Source organism: Kogia breviceps, chromosome 4, assembly GCF_026419965.1.
Source record: "Kogia breviceps isolate mKogBre1 chromosome 4, mKogBre1 haplotype 1, whole genome shotgun sequence".
Taxonomy (NCBI): Eukaryota; Metazoa; Chordata; class Mammalia; order Artiodactyla; family Physeteridae; genus Kogia; species Kogia breviceps.
The window spans coordinates 70,075,409-70,091,118 of record NC_081313.1 but is presented as its reverse complement, the minus strand read 5'-3'; the positions used below and the strand labels follow the sequence as shown (position 1 = coordinate 70,091,118).

Sequence of the window (15,710 nt, the reverse complement as noted above, 5' to 3'; positions counted from 1 at the left end):
ATCTGTGTATTGCAGTACTCTATAACCAGAGTACTGCAGAGTTAAGTTGAGCAAGATAACCTTGTGTCAGGGTGCTGAATATTTGGTGGAGGAAATAACGTAAGCCAGTGGCATTTCCATGTTTATTAGTTTTAATTTTTACATTAGAGCGGTAATTTGTTAATAAGAACCTATTGTATAGCACAGGGAACTCTATTCAGTACTCTGTAATGACCTATATGGGAATAGAATCTAAAAAAGAGTGGATATATGTATATGTATAACTGACTCACTTTGCTGTACAGTAGAAAGTCACACAACATTGTAAATCAACTATACTCCAATAAAGAAATTAATTTAAAAAGTAATTTGTTCAAAACTTGACCATTTTATATATATATATATATAACCTGAATTATGGTGAATATAAGAAAACATTCATTTTAATTTTTTTAACTATATGGATTTTTTAAAAAACTTTATTTATTTTTGGCTGTGTTGGGTCTTTGTTGCTGTGCACGGGCTTTCTCTGGTTGCAGCGAGTGGGGACTACTCTTCGTTGTGGTGCGCAGGCTTCTCATTGCAGTGTCTTCTCTTGTTGCGGGGCACGGGCTTTAGGCTCATGGGCTCAGTAGTTGTGGCTTGTGGGCTCTAGAGCACAGGCTCAGAAGTTGTGGCTCATGGGCTTAGTTGCTCCGTGGCATATGGGATCTTCCCGGGCCAGGACTTGAACCCGTGTCCCCTGCATTGGCAGGTGGATTCTTAACCACTGCATCACCAGGGAAGCCCCAACTTACGGATTTTTAATTTCCAAATCTCTTTAAAAAGATAGTTCTCTCTAAACATAATAACAAAGGTATTAATTTTTAAAAATTTTTTATTGGAGTATAATTGATTTAAGAAGACATTTAGAATGAAAGTAACATACCTGGTAAATGTCTTCAGGTGTATGCCTAAGTTCTATAGTATTTCTGGTTATATAGATCCTAAAGCATGTATTTGTTATAGCAAATATGAAAACATGCAGAGGTCTTTTTTTTTTTTTTTTTTTTTTTGCTGTACGCGGGCCTCTCACAGTTGTGGCCTCTCCCGTTGCGGAGCACAGGCTCCGGACGCACAGCCTCAGTGGCCATGGCTCATGGGCCCAGCCGCTCCACGGCATGTGGGATCTTCCCAGACCGGGGCACAAACCCATGTCCCCTGCATCGGCAGGTGGATTCTCAACCACTGTGCCACCAGCGAAGCCCTGCAGAGGTTTTGTAATCAAAAAGTTAATAGGGTATCATCTAGCTTTTCATGATCTGGTTTTGTTTGTCTTAAAAGGAAATCAAGGGCTTACCTGGTGGCACAGTGGTTGAGAGTCCGCCTGCCGATGCAGGGGATACGGGTTCGTGCCCCGGTCCGGGAAGATCCCACATGCAGCAGAGTGGCTAGGCCCGTGAGCCATGGCCGCTGAGCCTGCGCTTCTGGAACCTGTGCTCCGCAACGGGAGAGGCCACAACAGTGAGAGGCCCGCGTACCTCAAAAAAAAAGGAAATCAAGTACTTAATTTATAGAATGTAGCATTATAAATAACATTATAATAGTCTGTAAAGAAATATATTAAAAAGTTGAAATAAATTCCTAGTATAGCAATTTTTAGATTGTACCTCTACCTTGCATGTAGATTGTATTCTGAAATGCTTGGAAATAAAATAATCTTCATTTTAGAGAAATAATGCTATAAATGGCATTTCCTTTCAGACTAGCCCATGAAAGTTCATTTGATCTATAATTAGCACACAAGACCACATTTTTTTCCAAAGAAAATAATTCTATTGCTAGTAAGTAATTAGGAAAATAAATTTTAGCAAGTATTTATCTTGAATCATGGAATTTGAGAAAGAGCAGAGAGGTTTGTGTGAAAGGGAGATTAGCTAGAGTGGGATTAACTGAGGTGAGAACAGTGAAAGTTGGGAAGGGGGATGATACTCACTGAAAAATGAGGTGCTTGACTAAAGGAGGTTAATAAAGACACTTCCCATCACACATTTCTGAGGGCCTCATTGCCCCAGGAATAGGTGGATAAAAATGAGCTATTCTTATACTTCATTTTTTTTTGACATTTAAAAGAGGGAACTATCTTCTAAATAAGCCTTAAGAAAACAAAGCCTAAGCCTTTATAAAACTTAGAACATCCTTTAACCCAGAGTGGTAAATAATTTATATTTTTGTTATTACCACTGATAAAAACAGATCTTAGATAAAACTTTTTCTGTATTATTTTTTTACTTTGAGTATATTATCCTAGAGAAAGAATTGTTTTTATCTCATTCTTCAAAAGGTCTATTTACCATTAAAGCATAGAATTAATAGTTTCACCTTACCTAAACTACCATGTAAAACATTATTTCTATGGCAAAATTTGTTCACTGATTGTTTGAGTACCTACTGTGTGCCAGGCACTTCTTTTGGTGCTCTAACTAAGCAGTGCGCAAGAGACAAGAATTCTTGATATGGAGTTTACATTCTAGTAGAGTTTTATTTCAAGTTGCATTTGAAAGATGCAAGCAAGTCATCTGTCTTTATTACCTTCATGTTGGCTTACTTAGGGTAGGTTCCTGTAAGCTTTAGAGCAGCTGGGACTCTACATTTATATCCAGTATTCTAGGTAAGATCTTAATAGAGACTGGGTAATAACTATATTAGCATATTTTAAATAGGCAGCAAAGGACATCTTCCTTTTAAAGAGCAAGGACGAGCGTCCTTATCCTTGCCCATCCATTCCTTAACAAGAATACTTCTGATTGTGAGGATGTTTGAATGAACTATTTACTTCTCTCAAGGCAGCTCTATTTTTTAAAATGATTTCATGTGTTGCTGCTAACTACCAACATAGCTTAGGTGCTGTATACAATATCTTAGAGGCAATATACTAAGTTGTTAGCTGAACATACTCTGGATCCAGACTGCCTAGGTTTAAATCCCAACTGCCTTAGGCAAGCTATTTAACCTATCTGTGCCATAGTTTTTAAAAATCTGGAAAAGTAATGATAATAGTTGGCTAATGTAAGGATGAAATGAGTTAATGGGTAAAGCTTAGTGCTTGGCAAGTACTAAATGACAGCTGCTATTATTTCCTATGTCTGACATATAATTTATGTAAAAGTTGCTTTTCTAGATTTTTTTGGCCAAGCACCTTATTTTGTTTGGTGGGTTTATGCTTTCAAGGAGAACAATTTGATATAATGGAAATCTGGATTCTAGCTATGGATCATCCACTGATTTGCTCTTGATTTGATTAATTACTAAGGGGGGGAGGGCTCAGATAAAATAGTCTCTTTAGTATTTTCATATAAAATGTAATATTTAAAAATAGGTGAGCATGTTGAGCCTTTGGTTGTTTTTGAGTACTCAACAGGAACTTGTTTGAAGTATTTTGTTTTATCATACTGTGAAATGCTGATCCCAGATGCTTATTTAGTTTTTGTGCCACAGCTTACACATTGGCTATTAGTAATTCTCAAATTTTGAATTAGTGGATGATTTACAGATGATTCCTATGATGTGTGTTTAATTCTAAATATAAACTACTTGACAAATATGCCCAATAAAAGGTAGTTCCCTAAGAAGACTGGTACCTTGGCTTTTCTGAGAAATATTTCATAATAGTTTCACTGAGAACCTATTTCATAAAATTATTATAATAACCTCCTAGTAAATTTGAGTTAAAGTAGAAATACATTCTTTCCCTAATTACAGCTTAGTATGTGTATGTACACTTTTTATTAATTTAAAAATGTTATAAACTTCATTTAGATTTGCTTTGTTTTTATGTTCTATTTTCTGGAAGACTATTCAGATTTTCATTAGTTTTTCACTTACTTACAAACAGCACTTTGTAGATAAGCATGTTGTAGCATCAAAATGAATGTTGTAGTCAAATTTTATTGGAGTTCAGGCCCTGTAAAGATGGTTGTGTTTAACTTCCACAAAGTTATTTGTGGTTTTTCCTGAACTTTTCCTTCTGCAGCAAAGTTCTATTTTCATTAACTACACACTATTTTAAAGTAGAAGATGGTGGTGAAAGATCAGTCTGTGTTACCTTTGGATTTTTTTTCTTTGTGAAAGCAATGGCAGTCTTGATTGTAACAGAAAACTACCTGGAATTTGGACTCGAAACAGGTAATAATTTCATATCTGTTAAGTTTTTAAAATTAGGTTTGAGGCATATGTTCTGTAATGTTCTAAATAATTAACCTTTATTATTCTTAAGATCTTCTTTTTTTTTTTTTAGCTAAGCTTTTGCTACCTTTTTCCAAAAATACTGTTCCCTCTCCATTTTTTCCTTAAAGTTAAATAAGTTTCACCAATGCTAAAGTTGACTCACATGGATAAAGATGCAAATTTTAATGCAAATTTTATGCATACTCATGGATTGTACAAATATCAAAGGGATGTTTTCAAAGACTATTTCTCCTAATAACTAAATTTTATTGCATTTTGACATACTAATTAGCACATGAAAGAGCTATGCTCATCACTTCAAAATTAAAGATGTTCTGTTTTCTAGCATTTTATTTCCAAAGATTCTGTATTTTACCCCTATGATAAGAGTAAATTTTTTCCCCCTACAGGGTTTACAAATTTTTCAGACAGTGCGATGCAGTTTCTCGAAAAGCAAGGTTTAGAATCTCAGTAAGTTTTTTAAATTAAGTGTTATTTGGATTTAATTTTTTCCATTTTTGGTAAAATAGCATTTACTATAAGTGGTTCTTTATTTTTAATCAGTGAAAAGAGTTCTTTTTTAAGTAGGACTGTATCTTTTTTAGCAATATTCTTACTCATGTTTTTTACATTTGTATAAAGTATCTTTTATAGAATTCTCATTTGAATTTGCTCTTATTTAACTTAATTCCTCTTCTACTAGAGATTAAACAAAATTTATGAATCACATGTTATTTTCTATGTTGAACACGTAGGTTGGATTGTTAAAACTGTGGCTTAAGAGATGTCTGATTTACTTTATACTTCACCAAAATCCTTTATGGATGATTGAATAAGAGCAGTCTTTTTGTAGGAGTTTACTTTGTTTGTATTACTGTTATTATTGTGGTTTGTAAAGTAATTGATTAGAAGAATGGAAATTTCTAGAAAGTTAACTTCAAAAGTTTATCAGCTTTTTAAAAATTTTTATTTTTAGGGGTCCTGTTTCAAAACTTACTTTCAAATTTTTCCTGGCTATTTTCTGTTCACTCATTGGGGCTTTTTTGACATTTCCTGGATTACGGCTGGCTCAAATGCATCTGGATGCCCTGAATTTGGCAACAGAAAAAATTACACAGTAAGCGGAAAATGTACATAAGCACATGCAGATAAATATATGTTTTCCATCTTAATGAAGGTATATTATTGTAATGAAATCATAAATTATTGTATTGAAAATTAATAATCATTTGATGTCACACTTCTTCCTCTTTCTACTATAAGCAAGCTTCTTTCATTCACTTCTAAATTTTAAGTCCTATGTAAAAAAACCCAACTAAATTATTAAATTTCTCTTTTATATGTTAAAATGGAAATATCAATATTTATGTTAGTTCTTTTGAACTCAGAGATGAATGTTTATGATATTGTAATCTCTGCCACTGATCTAAGGATCTATGGAAATTTCTTTAAATCAGAAATTTTAAGTTAAAAATACTTGTTTAAATTTCATATAAATAATTTTATTTAAATAATTTAATATTTTTTATTTAAAGTATTTTATTTAAAAATGTTTTGAAAGTAAATCTGTATACATAAGAAATGTTTGTTTTCCTTATATTATTGATCTGTTTGCAAGATTATTTTAGTTCGGGATTGCTAATACTGTACAGTGTTAAATATCATAGATTACTATTTTAGTTTTCAAATGGAGAAATCGTATTTGAATCTCTGCATATTATTCAGAGCCCATTTACTATATTATTTGTGGTTATCACAGATTTTTGGTTGTTGTTGGCGTGGACACCTTGGCAGAGTGACAGATTTTTATCTTCATTTCATATCCAGATCCAAATTTCCAAGTCCTCTTTTTGTTTTGCAGTAGAAGCCCAAGTTGAGAATATTCCATTTTGATATATGTATTTATAGTCATTAAGTTTTCTCTGAGTAATCATATTTCCTAACATTTCTGCTCTTTAAAAGCCTATATTTAATGATGCTGATTCTCTAGTCTTTTCACATTCTTATCTCTTACCTATGTCATTTTCCTTTATTTTAATTTTGAAAGTTTTTTTTTGTTTTTCCTTACCTCCATTTTTCTGTATTTGCTTTGTGTGTGTATTTACTTATTCTCACCTCCCAGTACACACTCCTTCATCCCTCTTTTTTCCACTTTTACGTAGCATGCTGTTGGATACATCCTGCCTTTCTCCCACCATCCGCCTCTCTAATGGCTCCTTTTAAAACAAAACCTGATTCTCCCCCTCCTCTCTACACACACACTTCAGTCCACTAACCCCAGTGTTATGATTTAAATAAGCTGAAAGAGTGGGTGGAGGGGAGCCCTTCACCAGCTACTGAAACCGCTGTGGGCTGCTCCTTGATACTAGAGTGTTCCCTAGCAACACTGCATACCTAATACTGCTGCTTTCTTCCCCTGCACCCGATGATTTACCCAGGCTGTGGGGTGAAAGAATCACTTTATAAAAACATTTAAAGCATTTAGTGATGTTTGGGGTTGGGGATGGGGGCACATTTTAGTTTCCTTCTCAGTAAAATGTGGCTTAAGATTTTTCCCTTTGGGACACACACACACACACACACACACACACACACACACACATTTTAGTTTCCTTCTCAGTAAAATGTGGCTTAAGATTTTTCCCTTTGGGACACACACACACACACACACACACACACACACACACTCTGTGTTGTAGCACTCTGCCCGGATACAGGGTGTGCTAAGCTAGTTTTGTTGTGAGAGCAGCATGACTGGCACAAAGAGCAGCATTCTCCTTACCCCCATGGCCAGGCAGTAGTACTTGTTTTAGTGCCAGAGCTTAGAACCAGACTTCCACCTCTCCCTGTCAGGTGTTCATGGTTTCCAGATCTGGCCATTTGCTCACATAAATCACTATCACTTGCACTGTAGTGGTATTTTAAAGTGTGTGTGTGTGTGTATTTTAAACCCTCCAGTTTAGCTCCCCCAGCGTGGTTGGTAATAAAAGCAGTACATGGTAATAAAATAGTCTGAAGAATTTTGTCTTTCTGAAATAAGGGCGGTCTTTACCAGTCATGTATCTCTGTAGGATGCAAACTTGGGACAACAATTAACAATGACATTACATCTCACACCTGAAACCTTTTGCTGTATTGGGTATTTTGCCTTGTAGGAGTAATATAAATTTCCTTGGTTTTTATAGGATAGGGAAATTAATTTCAGGTATGTTCATAATGCTTCAAGAAGAAATAAAAATGTGAGTCACTTATTATTTTAACAATGTAATTAAAACATTATACATGTTCATTACATATTGAAAGTTTCCTCATTTATAAGAAAGTTGCTGCAGTAGCTTCCGTCTGCCATATCCCTTCTAGTATTATGGACCTTGCTAATCACTGTCTCTTACTTGTAAATAATGAGAAGGCACTTCGTTTTAGCTGGACTGAAAAGTATCAAAAGATGACTCCTATACTGAAAATCCATTGGATTCATTGATTGTGCAAAGTTAGAGAATCATTTAAGTACCAGTGTATTAAATCAGGGATACAGTAGGAGATTGTTAAAGAACACTAGAATAGGAATGAACAGATTTAGATTTTATTGCTAGATCTCCTTCTAACCTGTAATATTGCCACGAGCAAGTCATTTAACTTTCCTCAATCTGAATGTTCTCATCTGAACAATTAAAATAATGAGGTATTTTTTTCAAGGGCTCAAATCAGTGTTAAGTAGTAATGATAAATATAAAATAATGGTGACAATAGTACCTTAATATAGAATACTGAAAATAAGTTTCTACCTTCATTTTTTAAGTCCCAAGGTTCTGTAGTTTATTAGTGTATTTTGTTTCTGGATTTTTATGTTTATTTCTTACATACTTTCAGAACATTACTTCATATCAACTTCTTGGCACCTTTATTTATGGTTCTACTCTGGGTAAAACCAATCACCAAAGACTACATTATGAACCCACCATTGGGTAAAGAAAGTGTCCCTTTGTAAGTATGGGTATTTGGGGGCTAATTTTTATTTCATTATATAATCAAAACTTTTCTAAAATGTTATTTACTGTGTTCACATTTTTTAATGGTAACATTAGGACACTGTATTTTTAAAACATTAATAGAAATGTTTTAAAATATAAAATAGAAACTATAGGTCGTCATTTTACCTTTTTGTGATCTTCATTAATGGTTTTGGATGATTATTACTCTGCACTAATATTATCTTGTATAGTTGTAAGTTTTTCTGCTTTTTTTAAGACACTACATTACTCTTATTTTTTTAATTGTGAAAATTATGGAGGAAAAAATGAGTAGTATAAATGGAAATTCATATATTTATTAGCCCCTTAAGAGTTGTTAACATTTTCCATATTTGCTCCGTTTTTTGTTTTGTTTTTTGATGAAGTAGTTTTTCAAGTAAATTAGAGGTGTAACATTTTTACCCCTAAGAACTTTAGTATGCATCTCTAAAAATTAAGGATATTTTTCTACATGACAATATTATCATCACAGCTATCAAAATTAAAAATAAAGCCTTAACGTTGTTATCTAATATTAGGTCGTATTTCCCCAATTAGACAACTGTATTTTAACAGAAGAAGGTAACATAGAAATAATTTATTAAAAGGCATTAATAACTATACTTGATATGTTAACTCATTAGCCTTATGGAACTATGTTAGAATAATAAAAAGATTCAGGCAGAGCTGGTTCAAACCTCAGTTCTGATCCTCACTAAAACTGTAACTTGAGAGAGATTATTTAACTTCATTGAACCTCTGTTTCCCCATCTGGAAAATGAAGATAATAGTATCCACCTCACAAGGTTATCATTGGAATTAAATGAAAGAACACATGTAATGCAACCAGCTGGAAGTAAGTGCTTAATAAATGTTCCTTTCACTGCTTTGCCTCATCAGAATTAAAATAGAAAATCTTGACTAGTCAGTGATTCTACAGTATGCATTTTATATTATGTATTTCTTTTAGATCCTGGTACAAATTTGTCTTGAAGTGTAGAATCCGTGATGACCATGATTTTTTTTAACACCTAATCTTATTGAACTTAGAAAGTATACATTGAAGTCATAACATTTTTTCCCCCACACAAGTAAGCTTTAATGGTAATTTTAACTTGACAGGTTCACTGAGTATTTAAAAGTAATCCTAAGGATCGTAGGGTTCCAGACCAAATCTCAGATAAACTTTTAACCCACATCTTTGATGCTGAAAGCATTCCTAGTCCTTCCTTGAAGTTTGATCATGGAAGTTGAATTTTATACTTCTGTAATTATGTTTTCTGATTTTATATTTGCCTTAGTTTAATTAAGAAAACAAGGAAACTAGCATTTGTGACATACACCAGTTATGCTGGGTATTGATATTTTACATATTTTATCTCATTCATTCTTATAGTAATTCTCTATTTATGATTGCTGTTCTCATTCCATTTTATAGATGAAATAACAGACTCAGAGGTTAAATAATTTGGCTAAGGTTATTCAGCCAGATCTAGTGTATGTAAAGCATTTAGTAGTTACACCAACGTTCATTTCCTCACTTGTAGCCTACAAAACTATGTACAGATTAGTAGTGAATACTATGCTTAAAGGAAGTAGGAAGAAGGAATTTTTCCCTTGGTATATTAAATTACAGGAAAAATTTTGTTGCACGTGAAGACCTAGAGTCCTCTTCCTATAGCCTTATTTCCTGTGTCCCATTCCCTTTCCTGACCTTCATAAATGAAACAGAATTACAGTCATATCTCTGCTCCATTTTATTCTTTTTTTATTTGTCAGATCATTACATTAAGTGATTAGACAGGTGATTTTTAATTTTTGTTTAAACTCCAAAGTCCATGTTGTAGATTGAGAAAAAATGGCTGCCTGTCAACCCAGGTTCTTTGTCTGTCACATGGATTAAATGGTTTGTCAAAGGCCCTTATTTGTAGTCAGAAGCAAAAATGGATAGAATGCAGTTTCAACCTGGAAATGTATTTAAACTCATCCACCCATGTGTTCTGCTTGGGCATCAAAAAAATAAAATGTGAGCAAGCAGAGTCTATATGTGTGTAACCTTGTGAGAAGAAAACCAGAAGAGAACGTATACGATGAACCCTAGAATGGCTTCAGGAATTTGGAGAAGTTTCTTCTGCCTGTTCTTTACCTGTATATTTTGCCCCAGCTCAGACTCTTTCTTGAGATACCCCATCATGTCAACTTACCAAATCCTTATGAAGTTGGTTAAATAATCTGAGTTAGCAGTACTATTTAATTAGGGACTCTTATCTAAATCCTGAACTCCTCATAAACAGAGCAGATATGTTTTGATTCACTGCCTTATACCATTCTCTTCATTTCTATTACCTGTCTCCCTCAAAGCATGCGTAATAGCTGTCTTCAGAATACTACCAATCAAGCCTCCTGGTTGCACCACACCAGGGAGCACAGTATTGTCTGTAAGCCCCTGGAAAGGTTCAAGGCGGTGGATGGTCTTGACATTTGTGTACTGTCAGTCTCACATGACTGATACCTTAATCTCATTGTTCATTACAGTATAAATGTATTGATAAAAAGTTACGCATTTATGCTTCCTAACGAACAGTATATCTCTATTGGAGATTTATGTCCATGTTCACTCACGACCTTGTAAAAAGGAAACCAAAAGAGAACATACATAAGAAAGCCTTTGTTCCATCCCTATTTTCCCTCCACTTCATAAATAGTTCAAACCAAACTGTACACTTTCACATCTTCTCTGCCTTTTCTGTTTCCTGTACTGTTCTTCAACTTTATTTCCACAGGCAACTTCTAGATTGTAGTTTTAGTCCCTTTCCTAGGTGCTTACACTGGACAGAAGGAAGGGGTGATAATGGAGCCTATTTTGGAGCAAAGTGTTGTAAGGTTTTTTATCTTTTCCCACTTGGTCTTCTTTATAGCCATCCATTCTCCCCTCATGGTCTTAAGAATTTGGGGGAGACCCCTATAAATTCCAGATGCTATCTGGCAGATCACTCCACACATTTCAACAGTCACATATTAAGCGCCTGATGTGTGCTAGAGCTTTGAATAGAGTCAGGCATGGTGTAGGCATTATTTTCAAATTACAGTGTTATCTTTTTGTTTTGTTTTGTTTTGTTTTTGTTTTTTTGCGGTACGCGGGCCTCTCACTGTCGTGACCTCTCCCGTTGCGGAGCACAGGCTCCGGAGGCGCAGGCTCAGCGGCCAAGGCTCACGGGCCCAGCCGCTCCGCGGCATGTGGGATCTTCCCGGACCAGGGCACGAACCCGTGTCCCCTGCATCGGCAGGCGGACTCGCAACGACAGCGCCACCAGGGAAGCCCACAGTGTTATCTTTTATCAAAGCAGAAACCGTGGACCCCAAAAGGGCATCAGAATTTACCTCTTCTTTCTAAAGTCCTTTAGGGAACATCTGATTTTGTCAGTATATCAGAATTCTTGATCCCAATCAGGAATTCAGCAGAGTGAAAGATCCTACTCAGGTATTTATATAATCAAACAAAACTGTAGCCAGAAATAGATGAGTTGATAACTTGATAGTTCCACAGGCAAGCTCCTCTGTTTTCCTTCCTTCTTTCTCATAGTCTCCAGTTTAAGAGCACCCAACTTCTCTTTTCGTTTTATAGCCATTTTTCCCCCCATGGAGGAGGGTAGATAGAGAAAAGAATCCCAAGTGTTGCTCTACTTTTCTCTGTTAGATTTATCTCATACTGTTTTATTTCATGATACATTTATCTGTTAAGCAAGTGAAAGTATCATGTAGTTAAGTCTGTGGTAGAGTGGGATACTTTTTATATCTCCATCTGTAGCTAAGTCTAGATTTCCCTATATCTTAAATGATGAACATTAACACATATAACTAGCATGCTAGCATAGTTTGGTCTTTGAGAGCACCATATCAACTTTTTGATCTGTAGAATGACAGAAGCTACATTCGATACTCTGCGACTCTGGTTAATAATCCTGCTGTGTGCTTTGCGGTTGGCCATGATGCGTAGTCACCTGCAAGCTTACTTAAACTTAGCCCAGAAATGTGTGGATCAGATGAAGAAAGAAGCAGGGCGAATAAGCACGGTTGAGCTTCAGAAAATGGTAAGTTTTATACTGCAGTCCAAATGAAAAATAGCAAATACTGAGTTGTAAATGACTATAAATAGATGGGATAATCAAACTGACATGTCAGAGACTTTGATCTGATTCTGGTGCTAGGTGAAGAAAGAATCTCAATTCCCCTTCTTGCCTTAAGTACATTAAGTATCATACAGTTTGGGTTGCAAAGCTGTGGTATATCTACTTTTGGTATATGGGACTCCCCTAATTGATTTGTAAGACATCACAATATATTGTAAAGCCTTTATGACTTGAAGAGTAGGAAATATTAGTTTTAGTGACTAAATGTATTCCTTTTAACATTATTCCAAGTACTTGAACATGAAACATAAAATTTAACTTAATGGGGATTCCAGAGAAGGAAGGTGTGAGGAATCCATCCACCATTATAATGAACTGGACCTATAACCTGATTGAGTCTTTTTGAAGAAATGTGACATTGGGTCCTCTGTTTTTTACTCTCGAAATTTCATTGTAAGAAGTGTCTATCAAGATTCAAACAACTTTTTTAATGTTTTACCTTTCATGTATTTTCATACTTTGTAGTTTTACCTCAGTCGAATATAAATGGGGATTAATGTTTTTATTTATGCTCATATATGACTGTTATTATTTAGTTTGATATTTTAGGTGTCTGTCTTTAGAGATTTTAGCATTTTGTTTTATATGTGAAATAGTAAGTGAATATAAGCCAGTTGAAATTGTGGTTTTGTTTCTCCAATTTGTATTAATCACTTAAGAAATATTTTTAAGGAATTTATTCTAATATTTTCACATTTTAAAGAACCTTCGAACTGAGCCTTTCTGAAGTCAGTCTGGTGGCATTTGTAATGGAATACAAGTTTATTACCATTTAGCTTTCTTCCCATGAAAGGATTATTCATCTCTTAAGCAATTCAGTTTGACAATTATATGAAAGTTTAATTCATTCGTAACATGTCAACCATGTTAGAAACTTAAGAATGTTGTTGGTTGCAGGTCGCTCGAGTCTTTTATTACCTTTGTGTCATTGCACTGCAGTATGTGGCTCCTCTTGTCATGCTGCTTCACACAACCCTGCTTTTGAAAACTCTAGGTAGGCATAACCTGACAACTGGGAAACATGTTGCTTTACTTTCTACCTATAGTTAATAATGCTTTTTGTTACCTACAAAGAAATAATTCTCTTAAAATTGTTTTTCTCTTTAGAAGTTTTAAGAGGAAACATATGAAACTTTAAGCTGTGGAAGTTGATTCATTGATTTATCATCTTGATTTTGAAAATTCAGGCCCATATCGTTTTATAATGTTAAAAGAGTTGTTTGCTAAAGGTTAATTCTGAGTAACTGGAGTGAGCACTTTTCATCTTAATATCTTGTGTTGTAAGAGAGTGATTTAAGATTTTGTTAGTGCATAACATTTAAATTGTTACTTGTAAACTTATGACTTACAGAACCTTTTGGTGAGTTCTGCTTCAGATAACTTATGTTGATAGAGTAAAGATTTCTCAGTGGCAGAACAAAGTTCTTCTGTAAGTCTGTTCACTAAGCAATCCAGCCCATCTGTGGTGTTACTCAAGAATCTATTGTATTGATCATTTCTTTGCTTAGGTCAGGCAGTCTGCCAGTGTTGGGGTTTTAGAAGCCAAAGGAACTAAAAGCATTATTGGGTGGGCATATAGATGCTTTAGAGCTGTGATAGATGTAAATGTCCTTCAGGAATCTATGGAACATAAAAGAGTAGCTCAGTTGTAAATTATGTGACTCATATTCTATCCAAAATAGGAAAGTATATGATAAAAATATTTCTGGAAGCTATTAATAATCTCTCACATTGACATCAGAGAGAGTTTCTGAGAAAGAATTTATTCTGATATTCTAAAGGTAGAAAAGATTCTAAGAAGCTATAGAGTCTGTCCCTGTCACTCCATTAGAGGTAGTTGATTCATGGATTATATAAGAAAAAAAATGTTTTTGTTATTTTACCAGATTTTAGTGCAGTTAATTAAAAGTAAATTAGATTTTAGCTTTTATGTACACCCCTACTGATAAGGTTAGATTATAGTCTGGTCAAGTTAAGTGAATTTTCCCCAGGTGTGTAGAAAGATTATTATTTTACTTTATTTTCAACATTGAATAATTTGTTGTGCCACTAAACTTTTTGTTCTTAATTTCAAATATAAGTTAAAGAATTTATTTATTTTTTTCTAAAGAGCTTTGGAATTACTCTTCACATTTTATTTGCGTCTTGAATTTTCTAGGTAATCATTCCTGGGGGATTTATCCAGAATCTATCTCTACCTTGCCAGTGGGTAATAGTCCACCCTCCAATTCGGTTTACTCTGAATTACCATCTGCTGATGGGAAGATGAAGGTAACTGTTACACAAATAACAGTGGCACTGAGCAGCTTAAAAAACATTTTCACTCCTCTGCTTTTTCGAGGACTTCTTTCTTTTCTGACCTGGTGGATTGCTGCTTGTCTCTTTTCTACAAGCCTTTTTGGGCTTTTCTATCACCAGTATCTCACTGTGGCGTGAATCTCAGTTAACAAAAAAGGATATTGAAGTCACACTCTGAATTCAGATACTCGAACCTTTGAAGGCCTGACAAAAACCAGAAGAAAGCAAATACAAAGGAAGGAAAACCATATCAGAATATCTTGTTTTAAATACTTCCTCTGTATTCTCAGGGTGGATTAATGGTATTAATATTTAAAATTATAGAATAGATTGTTAACTGCTATACTGTGGCATTGGAATTTTAACTCCTAGTATTAATGGATGTGAGAGAGCTATCTACAAGTGTAATACTTCTGATGACCTTGGTTTACAGAAACCTCCATCAGTCTTTGAAACTTCTCATATGACTCCAGTTATTGATTGGTTGCTCTTATTGGTATTAAGGTACTGTTAATATTCATAATGGCTGCCTATAGAACAATCTTCAAACTGAGCCATGCTTTAGAGGAGGGAAAGGAGCTAAAGTCACTTCTGTTGGTACTATGCGAGTCACTCTTCAAACAGCAACAACAGCAAAATCCAACAGAAAGGAATAGCTACTGTATATTACAGTAAAGAAAGCTGCATAGTAATTTTAAATTTAACGGAGTTGTACATGCTTAATATCTACAAGTACTGCTGCTTGAAAGTAGCAAGAATATTATTTTAAAATGCATTCTAGCCAACTTGAGGGATCTTTTAAAATAATTGGCTACATGAACATTTGCAGTCTTGCTATTAGGTTTGGACTGCCCATATTTTATTTTATTCTATGATCCTAAATATAGTTCTTTTTAATAGTCTAAAGATATTTATCAATATTGATCAAACTTTTAAAAAATTACTTTGTAATCCTGCTGACTACCTGTATGTATTGTACATATATATTATATATTAAATATATAATATATTGAGATTATAAAGATGA

General features: G+C 34.4%; 1 protein-coding gene across 3 annotated transcripts in view; it reads left to right on the top strand.

The window, feature by feature from the left end:
- TMEM161B (transmembrane protein 161B) overlaps positions 1-14,905 on the top strand; it is a 68,873-nt gene extending 53,968 nt beyond the window's left edge. For all 3 annotated transcript variants that reach the window (XM_067031263.1, XM_059060450.2, XM_067031264.1), the window contains 7 exons: positions 3,992-4,143; positions 4,596-4,656; positions 5,162-5,302; positions 8,056-8,169; positions 12,112-12,286; positions 13,283-13,379; positions 14,544-14,905. In XM_067031263.1, the coding sequence (XP_066887364.1) occupies positions 3,992-4,143; positions 4,596-4,656; positions 5,162-5,302; positions 8,056-8,169; positions 12,112-12,286; positions 13,283-13,379; positions 14,544-14,821 (1,018 nt within the window). In that variant the 3' untranslated portion in view covers positions 14,822-14,905. The remainder of the gene's footprint in view (positions 1-3,991; positions 4,144-4,595; positions 4,657-5,161; positions 5,303-8,055; positions 8,170-12,111; positions 12,287-13,282; positions 13,380-14,543) is intronic.
- Positions 14,906-15,710: the final 805 nt, after the last annotated feature.